We start from the raw sequence: 16,736 nt of genomic DNA, 5'->3' as shown, positions 1-16,736 counted from the left end.
TTAAATGTATTGAATTTAGTTAATTTTCATCTAACAAACAATCACAAAATTATTACTAAATTGTGATTTAATTAATTTGTTATAAAATAGTCTTATTTATATTTATGTGTATTTGTTTAGTATAATTAATAAAAATATTTTTTTTTTAATTGATGTTACGTGATATTTTAGTTTATATTATACTAAATTTAATTATTCAGTGATAAATTGCAAAAAAATAATAATATTAATAATTTAAAAGTGTTTATTAGTTGGTATAAAATATATATACAATACAGTAAATAATATTGTATTTTAATCACAATTATAATTTTTGTTGTGATTTAATAATCAAATTAAAACAATATCTACAAATTTGTGACTATAATAACATTAAAAATATTTAACCATTTAATGTGATTTTATTTTAATTGTTATAATTGATAATAACAATTATTTTTATTTTGTCTCTACATAATCAAGTGAAATATCTTAATTTTATTTATATAATTTTATTTATTTCAATTATCTTATGTAATAAATTATTATTTTATTTAAATACTATAAAAAATTAGTAAAATATTTTTATTTATCAAAAAGTTTTTGTTGTATCATTATTTAAAATATATATACAAATCATTAACAAACAAAATTGACAATTAATCCGTCAATCAAAGGGTTAATTGAAAATATCAATCAAAAGTCATGTATACTGAAAGCAATGCTAATACCGGTGCCGATAGCGGCAGTAAATCTATTGTCAGTAATGATAATAATATTAATAATAGTAGCCATAAATCGGTAGATAAGACATCATTGAATAGGCAATTGTCTGTCAATTTGGACAAAATGGAGAAAGTTTTGAAAGTAAAGGCCAAACGATTTAAGAAAAGTTTAAACGATTTCAAGGAAAAAGTACGGATAGAGGCCATGGAAATGGAGATCAATCGATGCGATGATAATAAACGATTGAAACAAGTGTTGGGCGGTTGGGCACTGGGACCCAAACATATGCACCATTTGGCTACAAAACCCTATGAATATAATGCCAGTGCCGGCTCCTATCTGGAGCTATTGTTTTTGCAAAAGTATAAACACATTGATAAATAATTAATATTTATGATTTTTTTTATTAAACAAAAAAAAAAGATTCAATTAAGTTTACTAATGTTGAACTACTAGTGCTATTAATAATAATAAATGATTAATCAAAATCGCAAGTATTATTTACAATGAAAAAAACTATTGATTATTATTATTACTATTAATTATAATATAAATTTATAATAATATTATTATTTATGTGTTTGTGTCTGCTATTATAAAAATTTAATAATTATATATATGAATATAATAAATAGTTATTATAATTTTTTTTAAATATATAAAAAGCTGTATCCAGTTCAATTATAATTTTTAATGCATAGTATGAATTTTATTAATTAATTAAATATAATATAACTTGACCTTGAATATATTTGATTAATTATTTTTACATCAATTTTTTTTGAATTATTAATTAATTTATTTTAATTTATTTATTTTAAAAATTCTACAGATTCTGGATATGGTTGGCTCAGTACATACCGATATGGATGAGCCCGTGTGTGATAACTGCTACCGGTTTACTAATAAATATTATAACATCTATTGCTGTACTATGCTATGCACCTGATGCCCGAAATGAGGTATAAATTGAATATTATATAGTTTTTAAAAAAATAATAATAATAATTAACTATTTTATATTAATACTGAAAATTGAAAATAAAATAATTATTTTTTAAATAACTGTAACATTTAGTATAAAACATTGATTGCAATATACTAATTAACTAAATTAATAATAACTAAATTTAGCATATTAAGCAATCATAATCATATTAGATATCAAAAAATTTATTTTTTTTTAATTTACTAATCATATCATACACCCCTACATCCAGGTGCCCACTTGGTGTTTCCTTATATGTGCAGTGGGCGTATTTCTCTACCAGACATTGGACGCACTGGACGGTAAACAGTGCTATAAAGTACAGTGTACTCAGATCGAGGAGGTCTACGATCATGGATGCGATGCCGTGTCCACTATATTTGTTACGATGGCTGCGGCCTGTGCCGTCCAGTTGGGTCGTACACCTGAGCTACTGTTCCTGCTATTCCTATCAACAATGATTGCCTTTTTCTCCACCCATTGGTTGTGTCACGTAACACATCAAATGGTTTTTGGCCGGTATGTCCAACAAATATTTTATAACAAACAAATTAGATAATCTAATCATCAATTAATTTAACAAACATAATAACAACAACAAAATTATTGTTTGAAATTTTTGAATTGCATAATATAGTTTAGATTAATATTTTCTTATAATTAAAATAAAACTTATATACTGTTAATTAGAAAATTAAACATCTATTTATATATAATAATTTAATTTTTAAAAATATTTATTTCCATATTATCTACAAATAGAGTTGATGTGAGTGAGGGTCAGTGGGTTATGATAATAGTGCACTTGTGTACCGCATACTGGGGTCAACGTATATGGCATACAACACTTTTTTGGGATACTGGCCCACAATTATCCCAACTATTAGCCATACTTACCATAATATCGATGTCAGTGACAGTCGTACGCAACATATCAATGATTTTGGGCAAAAAGACACCGTTAGATGAAATGAATGTTCAATTGGTCAGACGTACCGATAATATATGGGCTCCGGTAGTACCGATAGCCATACTAACAATATTTGCTGTCATGTCCTATTCAATTGGCTACTTTCATGTCAGTCCATTATTATTTATTTTTACATTTGGTTTTGCCTACGCTAAGGTTACCATCAAATTAGTGGTAAGTTTGATATAAATATACTGTAAATATTACAAATTAATTATAAATAATTTTAAGTTATAAACTAAATTTATATTCAAAAAATACTCAATTAATTAAATAAACTATCTTATTTAATTAATATTATTACTTATAAATTAATATTTATTTTAATTAATTACTATTCAAAAAAATATAAAAGTTTTGAAACATCATTTAATATCTATTATGTATTGTCACTTAAACAGATGATGAACTGTTGCAATGGTGACATGGATTACTGGGACAGTTCGCTAACAGCGCCGCTACTGTTGGCCACAAACACCCGATTCCTGGCACTGTTACACCCGAAGACTGCACTGTTGTGCGCTTTTGTCTACTCGTTAATGGATTTGTCCCGTTATTTTACATACTGTTCGTGGGATCTCCGGTTGGCACTCGATCTGAACATATTTAGCATCAAATACCCGGTCGGACATCCAAAAAATCGGCGCCAATGTCTCGGCTATTATGTCAATGGTTTCAACAACGATATTGTGCTTAACAACAGCAACAATAGCAACAAAACTGACAGCAATAGTAAATTAGTTGTTTAACAATAATAATAATTTTTTTGTTACACAACAATCTGTGCCAATATTTTTAGTATTTAATTATTTATTTATCATTTTTATTATTATTAAGTATTTAGTATTGTTTCTGTAGGTTTTGTTTTCTTTCATTTAGTTAAATATCATGTATACTAACTATTATGTACTGTAAATACCATTACGTGTTAATAATATTATGAATAAAAAAACGATTATTTGCTGATTTAATCTACCGGTAATTTTTAAAATATATAATTTTATTATTTTGAATAAATTTGAATAATAATCATCAAAATATAATTTATATAAAAAAATAACTGATTTTTAAAATTTTTTATTACTATTTTCATTTTAAGAATATCTAATTATAATTACCGTACATTAGTTATAATAAATAATTAAAAGTGAGAGTCCATTGGTTATATGATTTAGTAAATTGTTAACAAATTATTAATATAGAAATTTATTTTAAAAATAGTTATTAGTTTTTTTAAGCATAATTGTTAGAATTTAATTTGGTTTTAGAATTTACATTTTTAAAAAATTACATATATAAATTTTTAATTAAGATTTTTGAAAATAAAATTAAAATGTTATTTTATAGTTATTAGTGGTAGGTTTTACGATAATATTGTTTTAAGCCAAGGTATTCAACTAATTTATAATTATATTTTTATTATTTGTAAAATCATTTGAATTATTAAACTTTAAATATTTTAGAAATTTTGAAATTAGATAAACTAATCCTCAATTTCTTAATATTAGATCTTCAATTAATTTAAAATTAAATTTTTTTAATTGCATAAAATAATTATTAAATAATTAAATCGTTAAATAAACGTTATAATATAAGTACAATTGCGATAAATAATATATTATTTTTAATATGAATTAGTTTAAATCTTATTTAATCTAATTTAATCTATGTGATTTATTTTTGTTATAACTTTAATATTTTTATAATTATAAATTAATTGCGCTTTTAATTAGTAAGAATAATTATTTTTAAATAATTATTGTTTTTTATGTTTTATAAATAGATTTTATTTATTAGTAAAATATAATTAATAATTAATTAAAAAGAAAAAAAAATATTTTTAAAATAGAAATAATTTAAGTAAAAAAATGAGTTTCAATAACTTAATAGTAATTAAAAGTTGTAATAAAAATAATTATTATTATTTATATAAATATTATATAATACTAGCATAACGTTTACATTACGATATACTGTATATGTATAAAATTTTATACATTAAATTGACCTTGATAATTAGACTTCTAGCGTTATGATAACAAACTATATAATACAGGATTTATATACAGGTATTATAAGTACAGATTAATAAATAGTATAAAAGCAATGAATATTTATTTTACAAAAAAAAACAATTATTAACACATAAATTATTACATAATAACAGGTAATTAATAATAATAATAATAATAATAATAATAATAATATATTGCTATATACAGTAATACCTGTTGACTAAAAAATAAAAAGAATAATAACACAAAATATGACCGAAAAATCTACTCATCAACTAAACATACTGTTCATACCTATCGACGCCGTCGGACACATCAACTCATGTCTATCGTTGGCCGAAGTGTTGACCCGAGCCGGACATCGGGTATCGTTTGCCGTCAACGAGCAATGGCGCGACAAACTCGGTGTCTACGGTGTTCGGGAGTTGCTATTGGTTGACGAAAACCGACCCGATAACTCGGGTAAGGACGCGGCCCGTGAATTTGCCGAAATGTGTGTCCGTCAGGGTGTCATCAAACGGGAAACTTCGCCGTTGGAAGGATTTCGCAATATTTTTATGAATTCATTGCCCGAAGTGGGCAAACGTACCGAAGTGTTGGACCGGGAGATCGGCAAACTGTTAGCCGATAAACTTAACAGACCTGATGTCATATTTGTTGAACAAGCGTTTTGTTTGCCATCGGTTGTCCAGTCGGGTATACCCTGGATATATGTCGGCACTTGTAATCCTATTGCCTATATTGATGACGATCGGACACCGCCAGCTAATTCAGGTATTGTTTTAATAAAATTACAAAATATATTATTATTATTATTTGGTTATTCAAATATTATTATTTAATTGTTTTAATTAATTGTTAATTAATGTAAATATCAAAATATTATTGTTAGGTTATTAGATTTTTTTAAATATTTTAAATTGTTAAACTGTTAAACTGTAAATATATTTTTTTTAAAATTAAACTTAGATAAATTAAACATCAATTTATTATCTAGTTAGCTCACTATTTGGATAAATTTTTAATTTATTTTCATACTTTAAATTAGTATATTATTCCAATAATTAAAAAATTAATTATTAAAAATAAATAATTAATTATTTACTAATTATCAAAATTATTTGTTTTTCAATTTAAAAATAAATTTTAAATACTAAATAACTAATATATAATAGGTTTGTCATCAAAAGGATCGTATGATGAGTGGACGGCATTCAGAGATGAGACACTAAAAGTCAAACAAATTGTTTTCAAAGATTATAATAAATATTTGCTATCGAAAGGAGTGTCCGATTTCCAACCAAATCATTGTTTATATTTTTCCAAATATCTGAATATCTATGGCTATCCCCGGGAATTAGATTATTTAGATATGAGACCATTGCCTGATAAATGGTTTAGATTTGATAATTTTATGCGATCAGACCGGCACTTGTCGTTTAAACTACCGGAACAATTGCTGGACAAACCGGGAAAATTGATATACTTTTCATTGGGAACTATGGGTGCCATTGATTTTGATAATATGAACCGTTTGACAGGTATATTAGCCAAATCCCAGCACAGGTTTATTGTATCGCTCGGACCGTTACCGGAGAAGATACAGTTGGCCGATAATATGTGGGGACAGTCGTCTGTATCGCAAATACAAGTCCTGCCATTAGTTGATTTGGTTATAACTCACGGCGGAAACAATACTATCAGCGAAACCTTTTCCTATGGAAAACCAATGATAGTTATGCCACTGTTTGGCGATCAGTACGATAACGCACAGCGGGTTGAAGACACAGGATTTGGTAGACGACTAGATGTCTACAAGTGCTCTGAACAGGAACTGCTGACAGCCATTGATAGTCTATTAAATGATAAGTTATTAGTCGATAGATTACAACAAATATCGAAACGAATACTTACTGACAATAGTTTAGCAAAATTACCGGAAATTGTCGAACAATTAGTAAAATCACATAAATAAATGTCAATATTTAATCAAAATAATTCAATTATTTCTTATTAATTTATATTACAATTACAATGTTTTACTATGCTTTACAGTTTTATATAAAAATTTATTTTATTTAATATTTAAATATTTTTAATAATACATTTATACAGTATATACATTAATAATTTGTATAATTCATATTTGTATATATGTAGAATCATTTTCAAAATAGGTTGACAATGGTTTTTTTGGTTATAACTTTTAAACGGATTGAAATAAAACAAAAATACATTTTATTTACAAGTTAGCGTTTTTGTTGCCAATACAATAATTATAGTGCTTGCTTTTATATTGGCACTGGTATGTTAGATCAGGGAGGTATGATATCTCAAAAAACTAAATGAAACATTCAAATAATGTTTAAATTTAAATTATACTTAATTTGAAAAAATTTGAAACGTTTTTTACCATTTTTAAACATATTGAATAGTTTTTGAGTAAATTGTAAATTTAGCATATAAATTACCTACTTAATTAAAATAAAAATAAAAATTTCAATTTTTAATATAATTAAAACTATCCTGTATATCAACATGAAATTATTTTTAATTAATTCTATATTTAAAAAATAGTATATTTCATCAATTTATTCTAATTGTCTAACTCATGCAGTATTTTAAATATTAACAAAAGTAATATTATCAATTATGATTATTTATTTAAAAAAATTAATAAAATAATTACGAAATTTAAGAAAATAATAATTAAATTTGCAGTGTGTTTAATAATCAATATATAATTATTTATAATTTGGTATTTTATTTGTCTATTTTTATTATTTATTAACTAGGTACAATATAAATTGTATAATAATTGTACTGTATATGCAATTTGAAAAATAAAATTTATTGAATTAATAATTAATCATTTTATTTTACTAAACTTATATAATATATTGTTTTATTTCACACTATATGTGAAAAATGTACAATTAATAAATAATTATAAAGTTTATTAATATTATTAGTTGTTTTTATAAATATATTTTTATATAATTTAGTACTAAACTTTATGTGATTAAATATGCAACACTAATTTTTTTATTAATATTATACTTTATATCATAGAAACTAATATAATTATAACTAAAATCAATTTAATAAGTAATTTATTATATTTAGTATAATTAGTACAGTATAAGCAGTTTATTATTTAAAAACTTTTATTATAATAATAACAATGTCTAAAAAAATCAAACATTTTTAATGTCTCATATAGTCTGTATTGTTATATTTATATTGTTTTAATTGTGTTAAAATATAGTAAATGTTCTTGTTTAGAATATATTGAAAATTATTTGTAAATAATAAAGATTATTTTATTTACATATAATTTAATAACTTATAGAAAATACTAGTAAATTGTTTAAAAATAATATAATAATAAAATTTAAAATAATATTTATTTATTTTTACTAACATTTATTTATTTATGTTTTAAAATGAAATAAATTGTTATTTTTTGTTTACTAATATATTTATATTAGGATACTTAAATTTTACTAATATACTAAAAAATAATGCAATTATTAGTATATTATACAAAATAATAAAGTTACAAATTATTAATGATATAAAAAATTGTTTGTCATATTATTATTTTTATTATTGTCATTTAAGTATTAAGTTTGATCATTAAAATCATATATTTTTCAAGGTATATATTTTTATATAATAATGTTATATAAATATACAAGTACATTAAATTAAAAAAATATACTTATGAAGTTTTTTGTTTTTGTATTTTTTTATTAATAAATTTAATCAGTAATAATGTTGGCAAAATATAATAATAAATTATATACATTAATACCAATGAGATTATGTAATCAAAATTATGATATACTTATGCCTAATGCTATCTATTATTGTGATCAATATATGTATGAATCAAACAATACACTAATATTTGATATCATTATTAATGTACAGTATTTTTGTTTTGTTTTTAAAAAAATTAAATTAATTAATTATATTTAAATTATTGTATTTTTAAAAATTTAGACACCATTAACCTATGGTATACTATTATCTTTGGTCGACTATTTTGTTTGCAAATTAAAAATTGCATTAAAATTTATAAAACACGATAATATTTGGAAACTAGAAATCAATAATGTAAAGTATAATTAATAATAAACATTTTAAGTAAAATTAAAATTATTAATTTTTATACAATTATTATTATTTTTCTATTTATTTAGACAAACACATTAACAGTATTAGATATGTATTATTCAAATTTTATAAGTAACCATGATGAATTGGATAAAATAATAGGCATTCAAATATATAATATTGAAATAATTTCGGGTGTTGTCTGGAGAGATAATAATTATTATTTTAATATTATTAAATTATTTGATATCAAAGTAAGATCAATATTAATTATTAAAATTAAAATATTATTTTTAAAAAAAAATTTTAATTATAGATTTGGACTAATTTATTAATAAGCATTATATTATTTACAATAATTTTGAAATCAATATTATTTAAAAAATCAATAGAATTTATGGAAATATTTAGTAGTCTATGTTTAACATTACTAACTCATTGGACAAATAATATTAATAAATGTTTGAAACTAATTAAAAATAACAGCTTAAAACATACTATATATATAATGACCATGGTCATATGGTTAGCCAGTGCACTGGTAATTACCAGTGCATTCAAAGCTGTTTTACTAAATAGTTATTTTAAACTACAACCGCAACCTGTGGTCCGAACTCTCACAGATGTGGCCAACTGTCGGGACTGTCGGGTCGATACAAATCCAAATATTTTACAAACATTTCTAAACAATAGCCCTGAATATCATAGTCTATATAATCAGATTAATAGGAAAATTTTGGTCAACAAAATTACCCTGGATAATTTCTATACGCTAGTTCATCAGGATAAAATTATTGAAATTATCAATGGCAAATTAATTATGCTATACAATACATTTGATATTAAAACTATTATGCTAATTTTAAACAATTATTTAGATAAAATTGTATGGAGTAGTCATAAATATTATTACGATCATGTCTACTATGTAGTCAATAAAATGCATTTATATACTAGAAATATGTCAAAATTGTATGTAAAATATATACTGTATATATAGATATTTGTCTATTAACTTATATGTAAATTGTTTTATCATTTTTAAAAAAAATTTAAATTTGTATTTTATCTAGGTACAAAATATTATTGGAAACCGGTTTAAATGAATATCATTACAATAGAAAATTTTTATTTGAAACTTGTGTAACAAAATTACAATTATTTCAACAACAACAACAAAATTGTATCTACAAAAATGATATTGATAAAATTATTGAACATGGTAATGTAATTAATCTAAATGAATCGTGGAAAAATATATTTATTTTCATTGTGATTGGTTATATGTTAGCGTTTAGTAGTTTTATCTACAATTTAATTTACTATTATCTATACTATTAATTACAATATGCATTATGTTATCACTAAAATGCATCCATACTTTATAAATATGTCAAATATGTATTGAAAATATTTATATATTAAAAAATATTATTATAATTAAAAAAAATTTTGAAAATACTATCAATATCAATTGTAAGAGAAATTATAATTTTATAATTTTTTATATTTAATATAATTATTAAAAAAATATATGACTAATATAAATTTTATTTTTTATAAATTTTAATTTAATTTATTGACAAAAAATAAATTTAAAAAAATATTTCTACTTATAATTTGTTAATAGATGTGTAAAAATTGTAATTATTACAAAATATATATTATTTTTTATTTATCAATATTTTTGTGTATTTATTGACAATATAGACAATTATCACAAATATTATCGTACATAGAGTCACATAAAACACTTCAAATAGTATAACAACATACGAGTGCCGTTCAATAAGTAGACCTAATATATAAGGATTAAATAGATTAGCCAAACCGCACATCAGTGCAGCACTGGTACCCATTGGATTAGTTATTTGTATGTATTGTTCAAAATAGGCAAACATTGCCGGAAACAGTGCCGATAGTCCATAGCCGAGACAGACAAATGCTGTCCACAGTACTGGTTGGCTGTACTGGCCGTACATTTGTATGACTCCGAGTGACAGGTATAGTAAGCTAATGTGACCGACAATCATATACTGGGGCATCAGTTTTAACGATACCAGTACACTGGCGGCTCGTCCAATGGTATAGGCCAGCGATACAGTGGACATTATTTGGGCGGCTACCGGTGCCGTAATACCAGCCTGGGTGTACTGTAGATAGGTTGCACCAAAATCAAACAGGGTAAACTCGATCAGTGTATAGGCGGCCAATAGTAGCGACAATAGTAGTATTGCCAAACGTCGCGGAGCGGCCTCTAAGTCAAACAGTTTGACATCAGTAGTAGTAGTAGTAGTGGTAGTATTACAGCTAACTGTGCTGCTGTCGATCGGCCGATCGGACTTGTTATGAGATTTTGTGGCCACTGTTAGGGGACTTTCGTAACGTTTTACCAAAAACATGATCAGCAATGCTATCGGTGCTAACAATTTAAAACTTATATATATTAATAAATAATTTTCTTAAAAATTTTACTATACTTGTATTATAAAAAAAATATTATTACTAAATATTATACAATAATAATTAACATTTATATAATTTAAAAAAAAATTAAAATACAAACTTGCTAATTTTTTAGTATTTTGAAAACTGTAACATTATTTATATTAAAAAATAATACATAATAAATACATAGATTAGGTATTATTTTAAAGACTATTAGATTTTTAGTGAAATAGCTTATTATTTTTTAGACTTTTAGTTATTATATAGTAGAATATAATATAAAAATATTAGTAATAATTTCATATTAAAATTAAATTGTTTTAAAAATTCATAATTTTGTATTTATTTTTGTATTACTATTATTATTAACATATAATATAAAGATATATAACTTACAAATTAGTTGAATGCAACCAATAATAACAAACGGTTTCCATAGATTGCCAACTCTATCATTATCGCTATTATCGGTAATATCTGTTAAATTACTATAAACTGTAAAATTTGTTACATTCATAGTCTCATTCACTACTAGTCCAACACCACCACCACCTCCATGTCCTCCCTGTCCTCCACGTAGAAACGGTCGCAAAATAAGTGGCGACAAAATAGTACCAAATCCGTAGCCAAACTGTATGAACTGCAATACTGATGCACTCCGGTTGGTCCACATTTCGATGATCCAGACATTTATAGTACTGTTCCAAACACCGCCACTAACACCACACATCCAGAAGCATAGATAAACTATGTATAGGTTAGGCGATACCGGTATTGCAGCCGATGATAGACCAGTCAATATGAATAGTATTGAAATTGTTAGCTGACGATTCAAATAATTGTAGAGTAAACCAGCTAGATCATATTTATAAATATATTATATTAATAAATATAGATATTGAACATAAAAAATATATAAATAATTTCTACAGTTATTAATTAGTTTTAAAAAATATAAATTAAATAGTTAACCTTATAGAAATAGAAAAGGTTGAATATAATAATTAATTATTTTTTACTTAAAATTAATTTTTAAAAATATACAAAAAATACTGTATATACTGCATACTGTAATATATAGTGTATATACTAACTTACATAAAGTTCCCATCATATAACCGATAAATGTAAATGTCATACATAACGATATCATCTCAATTGAAACATTTAATAGATATCTTAAATCCAACATAACCGGCCCAAATATGGCAACCGATAGACCCTATACAGGGGGGACAGTAGTTACAAATATATATTTAAAAAATAAGACACACACATACCAGTGCCATATTACAACAACACAATATAATTGTGTAAAGATATTTGCCATAATTATTGCTATCAATATTATTATTATTATTTAATTTCATTTCTTAAAACTTTTAAAGTAGAAAAATATAAATTAAAAATAATTCAATTTATTAATAATTTGTTAAAAAGAATAAAATACAATTTTATTAATATTAATTATAAAAAAATATTTATTATATAAATACAAATAAATAATAAATATGAGTTGTTTGACATAAACATTTCAAATTAGCAAATTGATAGTACAAATAAAATTGTGTCAATTAAAATACATAATTATTAGTTAAAAAATTTATTGTAAATAATAGATAAATCAATGTTTATAAACATAATATATTTTTTATTTATTAATTATTTATAAAAAATAAACATAATTTTTATATATCATTATAAATCATTATAATAAATGAAATATAATTGATATATATATATACAATATTTGTAGTTTTAAGTTATTTAATTATTTATTTTATAATAAAAATTTAGCTATCAAAAAATATTAGAATAAATAATAATTTTGTGTATTTTCTGCAATTTACAAAAAAAGTATTTTAATTATTAATTAATAATTAAAATACTTGCAGTTTTTGTAAAATACACAAAGTTATTAATTATTATTTATTCTAATATTTATATAATATTAATAACATTATATATAATATAATGTATAATTAATTTTTGAATTTAATTCAATTAATTTATTTAATCAATTATTTAAAGGAATAAATAGTATTTTTTTAAAAATTAAATTAAATAATATTATTTGCTTTCACTTGAAAAAAACTAAACTACCTTATAAATGTATAACTGCAAAATTAAAAATTTATTGTGCAATAAGTTTATCAAGGTTATAAAAAATTTTAAATTGCATCCAATAATAAAATAAAAATAAAATTTTTGTTTCTTTAAGTGATCTGTTTTATATTATTATTAAAATCATTGAATTGAAATTAAATTAAACATTAGTAGATAAAAAATTGTTTTATTAGAAATTAAGATAAAAATATTAATATTATTATTGATATTTGATAAAAAAAATTTTAAGAAAAAATCAAATAAAATATTTCCATAATATTGTTTAAATAAAATAATAATTATTTTGTTTGACACAAATCTTCGACAAAATTGGATACATCCGATATGTCCGGAGAACTGCGGATTCGGTCACCAATAGCTTGCATACGGGCTGTCAGCTTATCGTCGGCCACCAGTCTGTCCACTGCCGACAACAGTTCATCGTCGGTACATTTGAACGGATTTAGTCGTAATCCGTGACCGGTTTCCTCGACTCTCTGGGCATTATCCAACTGATCGCCAAACAGTGGCAACACTAGCATAGGTTTGCCGTAATAAAAGGTTTCGGTAACTGTATTGTTGCCGCCGTGAGTGATGACCAGATCGACCAGCGGCAGGATAGCCGTCTGGGGTAGAAATCGTTGGCCCCATTGGTTGTCGGGTAAGTCGTGCGACTCGAACAGTGGTCCTTTCGAAACGATAAACCGATGCCGAGATTTACCTAAAATAGTGGTCAGTCGTGTCATTAGCGATAGATTAGCGCAACCGAACGATCCCATCGATAGGAATACTAGTTTTCCTGGACGACTGGCCAACTGAGACGGTAGGCTAAACGTATCGTTCGTAATGCGCATAAAATTTTCCACACGTTTCCAATTGTTTGCCATCGGATACAGTTCCTCGTAATCCAGTTCCTTCGGATAGAGATATAGATTCAGATACGGACTGATCGGATGTAAGCGCATGTCTTCCAGTTTTGGTGCACCTCTTGATTGACAGTAATCACTGATTTCTTGTTGAAAATCTTTAAACAATTCAATCCATTTATCAGTAAATTGTTGCCATTGTTTGCGATCACCATTTGTTGGTAAACCTAATAATAATAATAATAATAATTATTATTATTATTATTATTATTTTATATAATAGTTTCATAAAGTTTATACTTATAAAAAAAATTACAATTTATATTATTGTATAATTTATTTGATTGAATTAATTGTTAGAAAATTATATTATTATTATTAAAAGTAAAACTTATTAAAAAATAAAAATTTAATATCAATTTATATATTGAGATAATTTATAATATTTTTTATCAATGATAACAACATAACAAAAAAATGTTATATATATATCAAGCCTACCTGACCACGATGGAGGTATCCTACTGTCCAAAAATGCCAGATGAGGTGCAGCCGAAAACAGCCAAATCCAAGGTATACCCGAATTAGTGATGGCCGGTATGTCTACATAGTTATCTGATACTATGACATCGGGTTTAACACGTTCAATAATATCCGCGTACTGGGCCTCCCTGTCCTTACTGTCGGCAAACATTTTTCTGGCCGCACTCAAAAAAAACTTTTCAGCAATAACTATCGGATCTTCCAACAGATAGTGACAGTTTTCGGCCATAAACCGAGGCCAGTATTCTTGAATTTCGGCTGTACCACCACTACTACCACCACCATCAGCACCGGTAACTGTTGGCTGTGTGTCGCCATGTATTTCCTCTTCAAAACCAAACGGCTCGAGTTTGCCTTTGAAGGCCTCGTCGATGGCAAACACTACTCGATGGTCGCGCCTTTTGAGCTCAGAGGCCAACCCGTGACACGCGTTTATGTGTCCCCAGCCGTTCAATGGTGTAAACAAAACGGTTAGTTTTTTTGCGACCATTTTTTCGTTGTTGTTGTAGTAGTTGTTGTTATTGTTGTTAAGTTAAAATAATTTATTTAAAATAATAGAATAATTTTTTAATAACTATATATAAATTTTTATATATAAAATTATATACTATTATGAGTGGATTGACTAAAAAAAGTAATTTATTTAAATAATTTTTATCGTAATATTTTCATAACTATTTTATGATTGATAATCATTTTTGAGTTCACTTTTGATAATTTATAATTTTATTTTTATTTTTTTATCAGTCAAGTAATCGATAAATTAAATATTATGCACTTATCTCACAGTATTTAATATATCAAATAATATTAAAAACCATTATTTTTTATATTGTAGTAATTACACTTTAAAAAATTACTTTATAATTATTTATATAATTGTTGTAAAATTATTTTATCATTAAATAATAGGTTTCTATCAAGGTTATAAAAATTATTTTTTTAAAAATTTTGCAGTCAATCATCAAATTTAATATTTTCTTTTTGTTTAAATTATCTGTTTAATATAATAACAGTACATATAATTATTAGATAAAGTGTTTAAATTATGATAAAATTAGGCACTAAATTTGATAAAATATATTATTATTATCAATTGATTTTTATGTATTATTAAGTTTTATAAACCGTTCATATGATAACAAAAAATATCAAATTAACTGTATTTTAATTACTAACTAAACTTTAAGAATTTAATTAACTAAATATAATTAAATAATTTTTTAAAAATTATTAATAAATAATGTTTCATTTGATACGATTTTTTACGTAAATTTTTTTTTAAAAATATAAATAAAAAATCATCGCATTTTGTATAATTAATCTGAACTAGTTGAAATCACTATATAATATATTGATACAAAAAAATAGTTAAAATATATATTTTTTTTAACTAACAGTTTGATTAAATATTTATATTATATTACATTAAACTTTATTGTTCATTATTTGTTTAGTCTGCTATTATATTTTATTTAATCTATAGATTTGCAAACGAGATTAAATACATTGAATTAGTAAAGTAAATGCACATGATCATTTATTATTTTTGCATTTTTAATCTCTATGTTATTAAACGTTAATCCACAAACATTTAAAAAAAATTAATTATAATATGAAATGATATATGCATTAGTATTATGTAAACATATTTTATTTTATCAAAATATTTTTTTTTCATCTCATAAATATCAATATAATAATAGTAATAATAATAATAATAATAATAAATATTGTATTTAAGTTCACAAATGTATGGATAATTAAAAATAGATGTTTTTTTGTTTTCTTAAAATTATATTACCATTCAATCAATTATAATTATCATAATAATAATTATACAATTTTTACATCAAATTGTGTGTTCATTTTTTAAAAAATATATATATATTTATATAAATGAATTTCATAGTAAAACTATATGTCATTACAAACTTTCAAAAATTGTAATTCATTTTTTCAATATTATTATA

The 16,736-nt window shown here is 23.6% G+C and overlaps 4 protein-coding genes across 4 annotated transcripts; 2 read left to right on the top strand and 2 right to left on the bottom strand.

Moving 5' to 3' along the window:
• Positions 1-579: 579 nt before the first annotated feature.
• On the top strand, positions 580-3,563 carry LOC128951948 (choline/ethanolaminephosphotransferase 1-like). The gene is made up of 5 exons (XM_054297255.1): positions 580-1,067; positions 1,538-1,667; positions 1,926-2,212; positions 2,456-2,837; positions 3,065-3,563. Exons 1-5 carry the CDS (start codon positions 685-687, stop codon positions 3,410-3,412), a joined length of 1,530 nt encoding a protein of 509 aa, XP_054153230.1. The 5' UTR covers positions 580-684; the 3' UTR covers positions 3,413-3,563.
• A 1,243-nt stretch (positions 3,564-4,806) lies between these two features.
• LOC128951436 (NDP-glycosyltransferase YjiC-like) lies at positions 4,807-6,653 on the top strand. Its single transcript, XM_054296683.1, has 3 exons — positions 4,807-4,830; positions 4,886-5,452; positions 5,854-6,653. Exons 2-3 carry the CDS (start codon positions 4,930-4,932, stop codon positions 6,651-6,653), a joined length of 1,323 nt encoding a protein of 440 aa, XP_054152658.1. The 5' UTR covers positions 4,807-4,830; positions 4,886-4,929.
• Positions 6,654-9,417: 2,764 nt separating this feature from the next.
• Positions 9,418-12,582, bottom strand: LOC128951435 (sodium-dependent glucose transporter 1A-like). The gene is made up of 5 exons (XM_054296682.1): positions 12,529-12,582; positions 12,347-12,470; positions 11,645-12,103; positions 10,536-11,222; positions 9,418-9,509 (listed from the first exon to the last, which is right to left on the bottom strand). The coding sequence occupies exons 1-5, from the start codon at positions 12,535-12,537 to the stop codon at positions 9,418-9,420; spliced, it is 1,371 nt and encodes a 456-aa protein (XP_054152657.1). The 5' UTR covers positions 12,538-12,582.
• Positions 12,583-13,638: 1,056 nt separating this feature from the next.
• LOC128952671 (uncharacterized UDP-glucosyltransferase YdhE-like) lies at positions 13,639-15,342 on the bottom strand. Its single transcript, XM_054298101.1, has 2 exons — positions 14,722-15,342; positions 13,639-14,447 (listed from the first exon to the last, which is right to left on the bottom strand). Exons 1-2 carry the CDS (start codon positions 15,251-15,253, stop codon positions 13,654-13,656), a joined length of 1,326 nt encoding a protein of 441 aa, XP_054154076.1. The 5' UTR covers positions 15,254-15,342; the 3' UTR covers positions 13,639-13,653.
• Positions 15,343-16,736: the final 1,394 nt, after the last annotated feature.

The sequence above is a fragment of the Oppia nitens genome, unplaced genomic scaffold (assembly GCF_028296485.1).
Source record: "Oppia nitens isolate AA-2021 unplaced genomic scaffold, nextdenovo-longstitch-racon4-pilon3 scaffold1_pilon_pilon_pilon, whole genome shotgun sequence".
Taxonomy (NCBI): Eukaryota; Metazoa; Arthropoda; class Arachnida; order Sarcoptiformes; family Oppiidae; genus Oppia; species Oppia nitens.
The sequence above is the reverse complement of the archived record's forward strand: the minus strand, read 5'-3'. Positions and strand labels throughout refer to the sequence as shown.